The 13,290-nt window shown below is 45.3% G+C and overlaps 1 protein-coding gene across 1 annotated transcript; it reads left to right on the top strand.

Annotated features, from left to right (window-relative positions):
- Nucleotides 1-7,717: 7,717 nt before the first annotated feature.
- LOC111521225 (olfactory receptor 1D2) lies at nt 7,718-8,707 on the top strand. The gene has a single exon (XM_023184464.1). The coding sequence runs from the start codon at nt 7,766-7,768 to the stop codon at nt 8,705-8,707; it is 942 nt and encodes a 313-aa protein (XP_023040232.1). The 5' UTR covers nt 7,718-7,765.
- Nucleotides 8,708-13,290: the final 4,583 nt, after the last annotated feature.

The following is a 13,290-nucleotide window of genomic DNA, read 5'->3' on the forward strand; positions in this document are numbered from 1 at the left end:
CAGAAAGCCGATTGTCTCAGCACATTTTCTGCTTCTATAACAAAATGCCTGAAACTGGTAGTATATTAAAAACAGAAAATTATTTCTCACAGTTCTGGAGGCTGGGAAATCCAAACCAAGCTGCCAGCTAGAGGACCTGGTCTCTCTGCTTCCGAGACGGCATCCTGCGTCCACATCCTCTCGGGGGGGCAAGAACACCGCAGCTTCACATGGGGAAGGTGAAAGCGCAAGAAAGCCAAACCCCACCTGAAGCCTCTTTTATAAAGGGTCTTAATCCCATTCACGTGGGAGGAGCCTCGTGGCCCAGTCGCCTCTTAAAGGCCCCACCTCCTAATACTATCGCACTGGCTATGAAGTTTCAATGCATGACTTTTGGAATGGACACGTATCAGGTTAAAATGGAGAGTCTTTATACCCCTGCCTCAATCACCGGGTGTGGGCTATCCAGGTAAAGGGACTGCCTTGGGGAAGGAGGCTCTCTGTAGCTACGGTAAACCCTAAAGGAGCTGACAGCTGAAGGCTGTCTGCTGACCACGCTCCTCACAGCTGGACAGCAAGTCTGCCTTTGAAGGGAGAACTGTTCTTGAAGATCATCTCCACGTGTCCACAGACACGTGTGAGCAATGTCATTGAGCGTCTCCTATGGCTAGTTAAGGAGCTTGGATTTTATGCAATAGACAGTAGACAGCCATGAAAAGTCTCAGGCATGGAAATGACACACCCAGCTTTGTGTTAAGTGGCATTCCCAACAATGGATGTGAAACAGGGCTGAAGGGGGAAGTCAGGGACATCAGTTTGGAGGCTGCCAGATTGGCCCAAATGAGGAGAAGGACCTGAAGAGGCAGTAACAGAAGCATAAAGGAGGGGAAGGATCAGAGAGGAATTTAGGAGGTAAAACGCAGGGAGGCAAGCCGAGACTGTGCTTTTGGAAGGGAAATCAAAGTAACAAACATTCAAACGCAGAACCTCTCAGCATCTACCCTCGCGGCTTCCCAGCCAGCAGGCACCTGATTAGACATTCTGGTTCCGTTCACCAGTTTTCCCAGAATCTGGGTCAATGTTTCATACATAGTAAATGCTTGATAAATACTTGTTGAATGAACAGATGGATAAGAGGACTGAGGCCACAGTCAACTGACACAAGATGTGGCTGCTACTTCCTGACTGTAAGCCTTCAGAAGCCGTATCAAATTGTAGTGTATACACTCACACAAACACCCCAGGTGAAATGCAATACAAGGAAAGGGCTGCCGTGGAAGCACAGCCTAGCTTTGCTTTGACAGCAGCTGAAGAAGGAAGGCACGCGCACGCTCTGGTTCAGCAGAGCCCGTGGAATGAGATAACTTGTCATTTTCAGGGGAGCCCGGGCCTTTCTAGTTCATTCCAAGGCCATAGGACACACTGCCTGGCCTGCAATTCCTCCACCATCAGGCATGCAACCCTCGTAGCTATGGGCCAAAACCATCTTCTTAGCCTAAGAATCAATCAATCAATCAATCTCTATCTCTGTGTGTGACACACACACACACACACACACACACACAGAATCCAGATCTCAGCTCTTAAGAGAATGACTAGAAGTGCATATTTTGAGGACTCCCCCAGCAGTGGTACCTAAGATGCCATTTGACTGAAAAAAAAAAATTCAAAACCCCATCCTACTTAACCCATATTATTATTAAGTAGTCATTGACAAGTTTTTTTAATTGGCTTTCTAATCGGCTTGCCTGCAAAAACAGTGCAAATATGCAGAGGCCTTTTCTCATAGATATTGAGATTGAGGCAATTACCCATGTTTATCTGAAGAAACCATCTTGGGATTGTCTCCCTGAGGCCTCCCCCAAGCTGATAAATAATCCCGACACAGTTCTGACTCTGGCCCCTTCCTTCCTGACCTGAGGCTCAGGCATCAGCTTGCAGGTCCGCCAGCCTCGCTGGGACACCCTGTCTTACATTGTGTCTCCTTTCTTCTGGGGACCAAAGGTCCAGGCGCCAGTTCCCCTGCTTTTCACGTGTACCCTGCTCCAGCCTTGAGTCCCACAACCAGACTTAGGGCCCTGTATGTCCTGACTGTGAACATTCACTGGATGGAGGAAAAAAGTGGAGGCAACAGAACCTGTGAATTCTGAGAGCAGCACGGACACTGGTAAGGTCTAGATGTTCAGGCTCAGGCCTTCTTTTCTTTTCCTTTCCGTTTCTCTTTTCTTTTCCTTTTTTCTTTTCTCCTTCCTTCCTTCCTTCCTTCCTTCCTTCCTTCCTTCCTTCCTTCCTTCCTTCCCTCCTTCTTTCTTTCTCTCTGGCCTTCTTTTTTCTTTCTCATTCTTTCTCTCTTTCCTTCCTTCCTTCCTCCCTTCCCTTCTTCCTTCCTTTCTTCCTTCTTTCCTTTCTTTCTCTCTCTCTCTCCCTCCCTTCCCTTCCTTTCCCTTCCCTGCCCTTCCCTCCCCTCCCCTTCTCCATTTTCCCTCCCACAAACACCCTTGCATACTTTAAAAACTCTTCGTTTAATCTAACCTCTTAGTGTTGAAAGGGAATTGAAAAATCCCTGCAATTATTTTAATGCTTGTTTGCAAAGTGCTGTCACACACCCTGTTGCATGTGATTCTCGCGACCTGCAAGAAAGTCTTTGTGGGTGCGAGGAGGAGGCTCAGGGATGTTGCATGCCCTGCCCCAGGTCACGCAGTCAGGAAACGACAGAGGAGGTACCAAGCGCAGTGTCCTGACACCAAGCACGGAGTCCTTTTCCATACGGCCCCCACGTTCTCTCCCTTCTCTCCACAGCCACGCTGCGAGGGGCTTTGTCTCTCTAAGGCCATCTGACCACACAAGTGTTCAGAAACACTGACTCTTAGAGACTCAGAGCAGTGTTTCCCAAAGTGTAGGATCCAAATCACCGGGTGCTTCCTAAAAAGACTTGGTTCTCAGAACAGAATTCAAAATACAGGGCCAGAAAACTGACTTTTTGTTTTGAGGCATCACAGGTGATTCTGATGCACAGGGTCAGGAGACCTCTGCCTTGAGGGCTAGAAAGCAGTGGTATTGATTCCTCTGGGGCTCTCGGGCTTTCCCTGTCACCTGTCAGGGAAGAGTCCCAGAGGGCCCTGAACTCCAGGCACCAGGCCTGGTAGGGAGCGGACTTGAGCGATAGAATAGGGGAGTCAAATCTGGGCTCCATCACTTACTAGTCAAGCAATTTCAGGAAACAAACTTACTTTCCAAGCCTCAGTTCCTCATCTATAAAATGGGACAATAGGACCAAGCAGGGTTGTTGTGTGAACAAAAGCTCTTTATAAAGTATTTAACACGTCTGACCAAATGCTGAGTAAATGGTGGTGGTTTGCTCAAAAAACAGTTGTATGCGTTAAACTTGGGTTCAAACCCAAACTTCTGACTCGAAATTTTCTAATATACCAGTGGCACTGAATATCTGAGAACTGGATTTGGTGAACTGGAGTAACGTATCCACTCATTTCCTAAACGCAGGGCCTGCCTCATCCTCTACCCTTCACCTGGAGCTCCAAATGACTTCTGGGTTACTCACAGTTTCCACATCTACATTTATTTATTCTTTGGTTACTTCCAATTAATAATGTTCCCGATTGGATTTGCAGAACAGGTTCTACCCTTTCCTGGCGCACTGGCTGGTTTTTCAAACAAATGCATTTCTCTCTGTACTGTCTCCTATTTTCTTAGGCTCTTGGGCTCATGACGATTCCTTATCGTTCTCAATTGCACGGAGTGTCGAATAGTCTATGCAGTTCAGTTCAGCCCTTATGTATGGATGCCTACACAATGACTGGTACTGGCTGAGGTCCAGAGGATGCAGTAATGAAAATGATGTTTTCCCTGCTGTGGAGGCGCTCACACTGTCGTGCGAAAACAGACATTTAGGAAAAACATGAGATGGATAAAAGAATGTAAAGACCAAGACACAATGCAGAACCTGCCATTATGACCTCAGGTGGGAGGAGGTGCTTGGCTGGGAGCAATAATGGGTTTTCCCAGGCTGACAATGGAAGATCAGAGTGGAGAAAGGGCATTTGGTGAAAAGGAAGAGGGAGGCTAAGGATGGAAGGAAAAGTGTTTCTTCTATTCTAGTAGTGCAAGGCCAGGGAGTAGGAGAGGCCACTGGGGATAAAGCAGCCTGGAGCACTGACCAACTGGCCACAAAGTTGGGCTGCTCTGGAGGACACGGGAAAGCTCAGCTACTACAGGGAAGATCCGTGATCTGCTTTGTAATTTCGAAAGCACACCCGACGCAGCACAGGTGCTGAGCCCTTTATGTTCTTGCCTTCATCCTCACAGTGATACTGACAAGTCCGTAGCACTAGCATCCAGTGTGGGTGACCTGCATGTTTTTTACATTATCATAGAAGAACAATAAACTGGATGTTTAATTTAATAATTACTATGAACATCTTTCCATATATAAATAAAAAATTAGCATCATTATTTATGATTTCAGAGTGTTCCATTAATTCGATGGATCGTGTAATTTTAAAACAGACTTACTGAGATATAAATAATGCCATAAAATTCAGCCATTTAAAGTGTACAACATAATTATTTTTTGTTTGTTTGTTTTTTGTTATTGTTGTTTGAGACAAAGTTTCACTCTTGTTGCCCAAGCTGGAGTGCAGTGGCGCGATCTCGGCTCACTGCAACCTCTGCCTCCCAGGTTCAAGTGATTCTCCTGCCTCAACCTCCCGAGTAGCTGGGATTACAGGTGCCCACCACCACGCCAGGCTAATGTTTTGTATTTTTAGTAGAGATGGGGTTTCACCATGTTGGGCAGGCTGGTCTCAAACTCCTGACCTCAGGTGATCCATCTGCCTTTGCTTCCCAAAGTGCTGGGATTACAGGCGTGAGCCACCGCACCTGGCCGGAATGGTTTTAATATACTCATGCACTTTTGCAACTATCAGCATGGTCTAATTCTGGAGCATTTTCATCACTCTCGAAAGAATCTCGTACCCTTTCTCAGTCGCTCCTTGTGTCTCCCTCTCCCCAGCTCCTGGTAACCACTAGTCTACCTTCTATCTCTATGGATTTCCTTATTCTGTAATCTTTCAAAGAAAATCTCAAATGTTGAATGTTTATGTTCTACACTTTTTTTCTATTATTAACAGGTTCTGAGAAACATCTAATATCTACATTTTTACACTCTGATTATATTAAAATAAATTTCTAGAATTGGAATACGCTGAAACAAAAGCATGTCCTTTTTTGTTAGTTTCCCAAGTCACAAAATGACATTGTTGAGTGTATGTTTTTCTCCTTTTTGTGGAAAAATACTTAGTAATTGATGCTGAAAAAAATAGTTGTCAATGGTAACAGTGTGTGTGCGTGTGTGAAAATGAGTTTTTGAGCATATTGTTATGATCTTCAAGAAATACAAAATTGAATTTATGAAAGACTAGAAGACCAGACACAAGGAGTCTGCTATCTGCTTCAGTGTCCAGCACTGTGATAATGATTCCCCGCATAAAAGCAAAAAGTGTGCGATCTCAATTATCTTCAGTAATTGTCAGTATAACTTATAACTACTGCCCTTGCTTCTTTGAGAGATACTTTTTCCAATCATTGTGATTTAGCTCCAAAAAGTCTATTTCCTTGCAGTATTTTTTGCCATACTATTGCATTTTCTTTTGCAAAATAAATGCAGGTGTGATAACGCAAAGTGAGTAAGATTGCCCCCCCATACACACAAAGAGGCTGTGGACCAATCTTATTTATAAATATTACTACAAAAGCCAAATAAAACATTAGCAAGTCAATTTTAATAGTTTATACCAGGAACACAAGTATGGCTCCATGTTGGGAACGCTGTTAACTGTGATAAACACTTAAAAAGCATCTCCTTAAAGATGCAGCAGCCCTACTTGATTATTAAAATACTACTGGTGTAATCCCAGCACTTTGGGAGGCCGAGACGGGTGGATCACGAGGTCAGGAGATCAAGACCATCCTGGCGAACACGGTGAAACCCCGTCTCTACTAAAAAAATACAAAAAACTAGCCGGGCGAGGTGGTGGGCACCTGTAATCCCAGCTACTTGGGAGGCTGAGGCAGGAGAATGGTGTGAACCCGGGAGGCGGAGCTTGCAGTGAGCTGAGATCCGGCCACTGCACTCCAGCCTGGGCAACAGAGTGAGACTCTGTCTCAAAAAAACAAAAGAAAAAAAAACTACTGGTAAAATGCAAGCAGAAGGAGAGTTGCTAAATATACGTGCTCTCTTCTGCTTAAAGTCCTTTAAGGCTCTTTATTGCATTTGAAATAAAATTTTAGGCTGGGCGCGGTGGCTCACACCTGTAATCCCAGCACTTTGGGAGCCCAAGGCAGGCGGATCATGAGGTCAGGAGTTTGAGACCAGCCTGACCAACAAGGTGAAACCCCATCTCTACTAAAAATATAAAAATTAGCTGGCTGTGGTGGCACGCACCTGTAATCCCAGTTACTTGGGTGGCTGAGGCAGAAGAATCACTTGAACCTGGGAGGCGGAGGTTGCAGTGAGCTGAGATCGTGCCACTGCACTCCAGCCTGACGACAAGAGTGAAACTTGGTCACAAATAAAATAAAATAGTAAAATATAAAATAAAAGTACTACCATAACAATATACTAAATCCACGTGTACTGGCTGTTTCTGAAGTTCCATCCAGTTCTACTCATCTGCTCACTCCAGCATCAGTACCAGGCTTTTTTAGAGCCTGGATATTTGGCAGAGTAGGTTTCCTTCATTACTCTGTTTCAATCTTTTCCCAGCTTATTTTCATGCTTACTTTTAGGTGAAATTTAGGTTAGCTTTTGTTTCCCCCAAATCCCACGATCTTGACTTTGAGAGGTTAAGCTTCAGGTTAATGCAAGTGAGTATGCCTTACTTTTGGTAATTTTATCAATTTATTAAATATATATCTTATGTCTCTCTGGAGAATCTGCAGGTCCTGCCCAGTTCTTGTTAATGTCATAATACTTAGATAATGGAAATGGATTGCTTTGTATTTTAACCTAATTGTTTACATAGATGTAATATATGGAATAATGGGCAATATTTGAATACTTTATTGCTTAAGTTTATCCTTACCACCTCTAGGCTGCACATGAAGGATCCCAGCTCTTGAAGAGCTCAAGTAACCTGTCTGAGGTTTCACAGCTAGTCGGTGGTAGTACTCGGATTTCCATTCTGAGGGCACAGGCTTTATGGCTACACTATATGGCTTACTGGAAGCACCATTACTTTGCGGTCTATTCATTTTGTGTTTGGTAACTTTACTGACATCTCTTTTTATTTCTAGTGACATTTCATGGATTGAGGGTTCCCAGATAGACTCCCATATAAGCAAATAATAATTTTTCCCTCTCCTTTCCAATATGTTCCCCTTTGTCTAGTTGTACAATATCTATTACTTATAATGTATACATCTGTTTTAAAATCACTTAAAACCTATACAATGTCATAACACACTCATCTTTAAACATTTCAAGAGTATAGTAAGATGATAGGATTTAAAATAAGTCACAGATATTATTCCTGTAATATTGAGTATGCCAGATTAGAAGTTGCTGGAATAATTAAGTTGCACAGAGATTTTCCATGTTCTGTTTTTGTGCCTGTTATGACTTTGTTGCCTATCTAAACAATTATAAAATTTAGTCTAAGATATTTTTAATGCTAAGAAAATAGTTGATTTTTCTTACCTTCATGTCATTCTACAATTGAGGGCAACTTGTAAACATTTGTTGGTGTTCACGTTGCAGAGAGTTGGGGAAATGGAGGGAGGCAACCAGAGTAAAAGTTCAGAGTTCCTTCTCCTGGGAATGTCAGAGAGTCCTGAGCAGCAGCAGATCCTGTTTTGGATGTTCCTGTCCATGTACCTGGTCACGGTGGTGGGAAATGTGCTCATCATCCTGGCCATCAGCTCTGATTCCCGCCTGCACACCCCCATGTACTTCTTCCTGGCCAACCTCTCCTTCACTGACCTCTTCTTTGTCACCAACACAATCCCCAAGATGCTGGTGAACCTCCAGTCCCAGAACAAAGCCATCTCCTATGCAGGGTGTCTGACGCAGCTCTACTTCCTGGTCTCCTTGGTGGCCCTGGACAACCTCATCCTGGCCGTGATGGCGTATGACCGCTATGTGGCCATCTGCCATCCCCTCCACTATGTCACAGCCATGAGCCCTGGACTCTGTATCTTGCTCCTCTCCTTGTGTTGGGTGTTCTCTGTCCTCTATGGCCTCATCCATACCCTCCTCATGACCAGGGTGACCTTCTGTGGGTCCCGAAAGATCCACTACCTCTTCTGTGAGATGTACGTCCTGCTGAGGCTGGCGTGTTCCAACATCCACATCAACCACACCGTACTGGTTGCCACGGGCTGTTTCATCTTCCTCATCCCCTTAGGTTTCACGATCACGTCCTATGCCCGCATTGTCACAGCCATCTTCCGAATACCCTCAGCCACTGGGAAGTACAAAGCCTTCTCCACCTGTGCCTCCCATTTGGCTGTGGTCTCCCTTTTCTATGGGACTCTGGGTATGGTGTACCTGCAGCCCCTCCAAACCTACTCCATGAAGGACTCAGTAGCCACAGTGATGTATGCGGTGGTGACACCCATGATGAACCCCTTCATCTACAGCCTGAGGAACAAGGACATGCATGGGGCTCTGGGAAGACTCTTCCAAGGAAAAGCCTTCTGGAAGTTGACATGAGGGGTAATTTTGGGCCTTGAAGTGGAGACGGAAAACTTCCTCCACTGTGAGGAAGGCCTGTCGGGGATATGGCAGTGATGTGAACATAGGTCCAGCTCAGAATGAGTTTACGGCTTTGTGGTGAAGCAAAGACACCTCTGTCGAACCCAGCTGCAGCTGCACCAGACCCATCTGTTTCAACTTTTATGTAACAAGGTTGTGAGTTGTTCTTCGGTGGCCATGGGTCCTTAGGTCATGTGACCTGAGCATGCTTGGATGAACCAAGCTTGAAACCACAGGAGAAACTAAGTGCTGGAACTGAAGCTTTTTTCTTTCTTTCTTTTTTTTTTTTTCTTGAGACAGAATCTGACTCTGTTGCCCAGGCTGGAATGCAGTGGCACGATCTCAGCTCACTACAGCCTCCTCCTCCTGGGCTCAAGCAATTCTCCTGCCTCAGCCTCCTGCGTAGCTGGGACTACAGGCATCTGCCACCATGCCCGGCTAATTTTTTTGTATTTTAGTAGAGACGGGGTTTCACCATGTTGACCAGGGCAGTCTCGATCTCCTGACCTCATGATCTGCCCGCCTTGGCCTCCCAGAGTACTGGGATTGCAGACGTGAGCCACTGGGCCCAGCCATAATTTTTGTACTTTTAGTAGAAACAGGGTTTCACCATGTTGGCCAGGCTGGTCTCGAACTCCTGACCTCAGGTGATCCACCTGCCTCAGCCTCCCAAAGTACTGGTGAGAGGTGAAGCCAGCTGGATTTCCTGGGTCCAGTGGGGACTCCGAGAACTTTTCTGTCTAGCAAGAGGGTTGTAAAATGCACCAATCCTCTGTAGCTAGCAAGGGGATTGTAAAATGCACCAATCAGCGATTTGTAGCTAGCAAAGGGATTTTAAAATGCACCACTCAGTGCTCTGTAAAATGCACCAATCAGCAGGATCCTAGAAGTAGCCAATCACAGGGAGGATTGAAAAAAGGGCATTCTGTTAGGACATAAATGGAACATGGTGGGGGAGTGAAAATATAAGGGAATGAAAACTGGCCACTCCCCCAGGCAGCAGCAGCAACCTGCTGGGGTCTTCTTGCATGCTGTGGAAGCTTTGACCTTTCACTCTTCACAGTAAATCTTGCTGCTGCTCACTCTTTGGGTCCGTGCCATCTTTAAGAGCTGCAACACTCACCGTGAAGGTCTCAGCTCCGTTCTTGAAGTCAGTGAGACCACAAACCCACTGGAAAGAACCAACTCTGGACACACTAGGATTACAGATGTGAGCATTTAATCATTTAAGACCTGCCTCTGGTTTTGCCTCCTGAGTCTCAACTTCAGGAGAAGCAGCTCCACTGTTACTGCTTTCACTAACTTCATTTCCCTAACACTATATTGCCATTGTTTTAATACATTCTTCTTTATCCTATGGGAACAAGTGTCTCTCATTATTATTTTCATTTGAATAGCTCTGAGGTAATAAGGTTGATGTTTTTCCAGGTATTTGTTAACAGTTTGCATTCTTTCGTTAATCACTCTCATGCATTTTTTCTTTTTTGGTTGTGAATTGTTCAGTTTCCAGTACCATGGAATTTCTAGGTATCTCTCTCTTTCAGAAGTAACCATGACCCTGAATTCTGTGTTTGTCATTTTCTTCCTTCACTCCAACACTGGGGAGTACAATTCAGCATGAGATTTGGGTAGGGTCACAAAGCCAAACCATATCCGTGTCCATTCATCTACAGATGGACATTTGGGTTGTGGGGCAGGCAGTCTCTAAAATGTCTCCCAGTGATTGCTGCCTCCTGGTATTCGTGTCTGTGTATAGTCCCCTGTCTTGAGTGTGGCTGAAATCTAGGGACTTGCTTCTAACAAACAGAACACAGTAAAACTGATGACATCTGAGATTAAGTTATAAAAGACATGATTTCCATCTCCTCTCTTTCTGGCTCTCTGCCCTTGACTGCTCTGTGGAAGGAAGCAGACGAGTTTTGAGAGGCCTTAGCAGCAAGGAACTGAAGGTGGCCTCCAGCCAACAGCCAGTGAGGCACTTAGGTCCCCAGTCCAACAACCAGCAAAATGTTGAAACTTACCAGTCACCATGTGAATGAGCAGGGAGCTTATCTTTCCCTGGTCAAGCCTTGAGACAGCTGCACCACTAGCCGATACTATTAAGGCGGCCTCACGAGAGAACCCAGACCCAGTATCTCTGAGGCAAATTTGGCATCCTAATTGAGATGTGCTGTAAGTTTAAAATACACATACCAGAGTTCAAAGACTATGAAATATATAAATGTAACTTTGGGAGGTCGAGATGGGCGGATCACTAGGTCAGGAGATCGAGACCATCCTGGGTAACACGGTGAAACCCCGTCTCTACTAAAAATACAAAAAAAATTAGCCAGGCGAGGTGGCGGGCGCCTGTAGTCCCAGCTACTCGGGAGGCTGAGGCAGGAGAATGGCGTAAACCTGGGAGGCGGAGCTTGCAGTGAGCTGAGATCCGGCCACTGCACTCCAGCCTGGGCGACAGAGCAAGACTCCGTCTCAAAAATCAAAACAAAAAAAGAAATATAAAAACGTAAAATCTCTCACCATTTTTTATTTTTTAAATATTTTTCTTTTTTCACTACAACTATGACAGATGAAAAATTTTAAATATTAAGATGAAGTGGTAATATTTTAGATTAATGAATTAAATAAAACACATCATTAAAACTAATTTCACCTGCTTCTCTTTACTTTTATTAAAGTGGCTCTTGAAAAATTTAAATCACATATGTGGTTCATATGAAATTTCTTTTTTTTTTTTTGAGACGGAGTCTTGCTCTGTTGCCCAGGCTGGAGTGCAGTGGCTGGATCTCAGATCTCTGCAAGCTCCGCTTCCCGGGTTTACGCCATTCTCCTGCTTCAGCCTCCCGAGTAGCTGGGACTACAGGCACCCACCACCTTGCCCGGCTAGTTTTTTTTTTTGTATTTTTAGTAGAGACGGGGTTTCACTGTGTTAGCCAGGATGGTCTCGATCTCCTGACCTCGTGATCCACCCATCTCGGCCTCCCAAAGTGCTGGGATTACAGGCTTGAGCCACCGCGCCCAGCCTCATATGAAATTTCTATTGGATAGCACTGCTCTGGATGATAGCTGCTTCTTCCAGAAATTACTTGTTTTTGAGTCTGGCAAGCAGAAAGGATAGGAGTAAATCTCTTTTATCCAACCCATGATGGAGTTAGTTGCTTAAAGCCGAGTTTCATTCTTTGCGAGGCTTGGCCTATTTCCAGTGATGCCTTACTCCTAGAATGTACAGCACACTCAAAGTCCCAGTTCAAAGCTGAGAATGTTTACTGTACTTTTCCCTCTGGCAGGACCTTACCTGCAAGTTTTCTCTCCAGCCCCATAAGCCGCTAAAACTCTGCTCACTTCTTAGCCTCTCAGCTACACTCTCTGCTATCTCAGTCCCTGTGCTGGAGTCAGCAAATGCCTTTTGAGGGGAAGCAGTTCAATCATTAGCAGTCTGTTTTGAGGATTCCTTTCTCTTCTGGGTTTTGGCCCGAGTCAGATTTGGCAGCTCTTTTTCGTCTGTCAGACTTTTGGTAGCAAGGTCATTTCTTTGCTTGATGAAGAGCAACAGTCTAGAGTGGTCCTTTTGAACCAGAGTTCCCTGAAGGAATTAACTGAACGTCCTAAAACATACACTCTGTCATGTACTAAATTCTGTCGTATGCATCTAGAATGTTGCCAGCTATGTATCCTTGGGGGAAATTTAGAAAATAGTCAAGTTGGCTGGGCGCGGTGGCTCAAGCCTGTAATCCCAGCACTTTGGGAGGCCGAGACGGGCGGATCACGAGGTCAGGAGATCGAGACCATCCCGGCTAACACGGTGAAACCCCGTCTCTACTAAAAATACAAAAAAAATTAGCTGGGCGTGGTGGCGGGCGCCTGTAGTCCCAGCTACTCGGGAGGCTGAGGCAGGAGAATGGTGTGAACCCGGGAGGCGGTGCTTGCAGTGAGCTGAGATCCGGCCACTGCACTCCAGCCCGGGCGACAGAGCAAGACTCCATCTCAAAAAAAAAAAAAAAAGAAAGAAAATAGTCAAGTCATTTGTGTAGGGCTTAATTATCTCATGGAAACTGAGTTGAGAAATGCGAGTGTCAAGATCTTGTTAAGGTAACTTAGGTCACACGCCCACATAGAACCATCACACTGTGGCCAGGCCAGTAGATGTTCTGACACCCCCACTCTGGAGCCTTGGCTGGAACCGCACTCCCCAGAGCCACCTGGATGCCAAACGGAAACTGGCAGCTGTTAGAAAGGGAGAAACAGAAGTCGGACAGACCATAAATGTTCACCACCAGCAGTTATCAATAAAATAAAACGTAGAGTCCCGGTTTACACACCAACATGTAAAGAGCTTAGAAGTCATCAGTCCCATTCCCACAAGAAAAAGCGGAACAAATTCAAAAGCAACAACTCTTCTTAGATTCCTCAGAGAACTAAAGTCACAGGGCAAACTGCTGCTCCGAAAATGAGAGAGAGGTGGATCCCGGCTTAACTAGAAGCCCCGGAGCAGAAGCCCACTGCTGGGGCCAGTACAGGTACACACACCGAGACTGTGACTG

This window comes from Piliocolobus tephrosceles, chromosome 16 (genome assembly GCF_002776525.5).
Source record: "Piliocolobus tephrosceles isolate RC106 chromosome 16, ASM277652v3, whole genome shotgun sequence".
NCBI lineage: Eukaryota > Metazoa > Chordata > Mammalia > Primates > Cercopithecidae > Piliocolobus > Piliocolobus tephrosceles.

Bases quoted from the DNA above. Each gene is read 5' to 3' on its own strand.
- LOC111521225 (XM_023184464.1), top strand. From the start codon at position 7,766: ATGGAGGGAGGCAACCAGAGTAAAAGTTCAGAGTTCCTTCTCCTGGGA.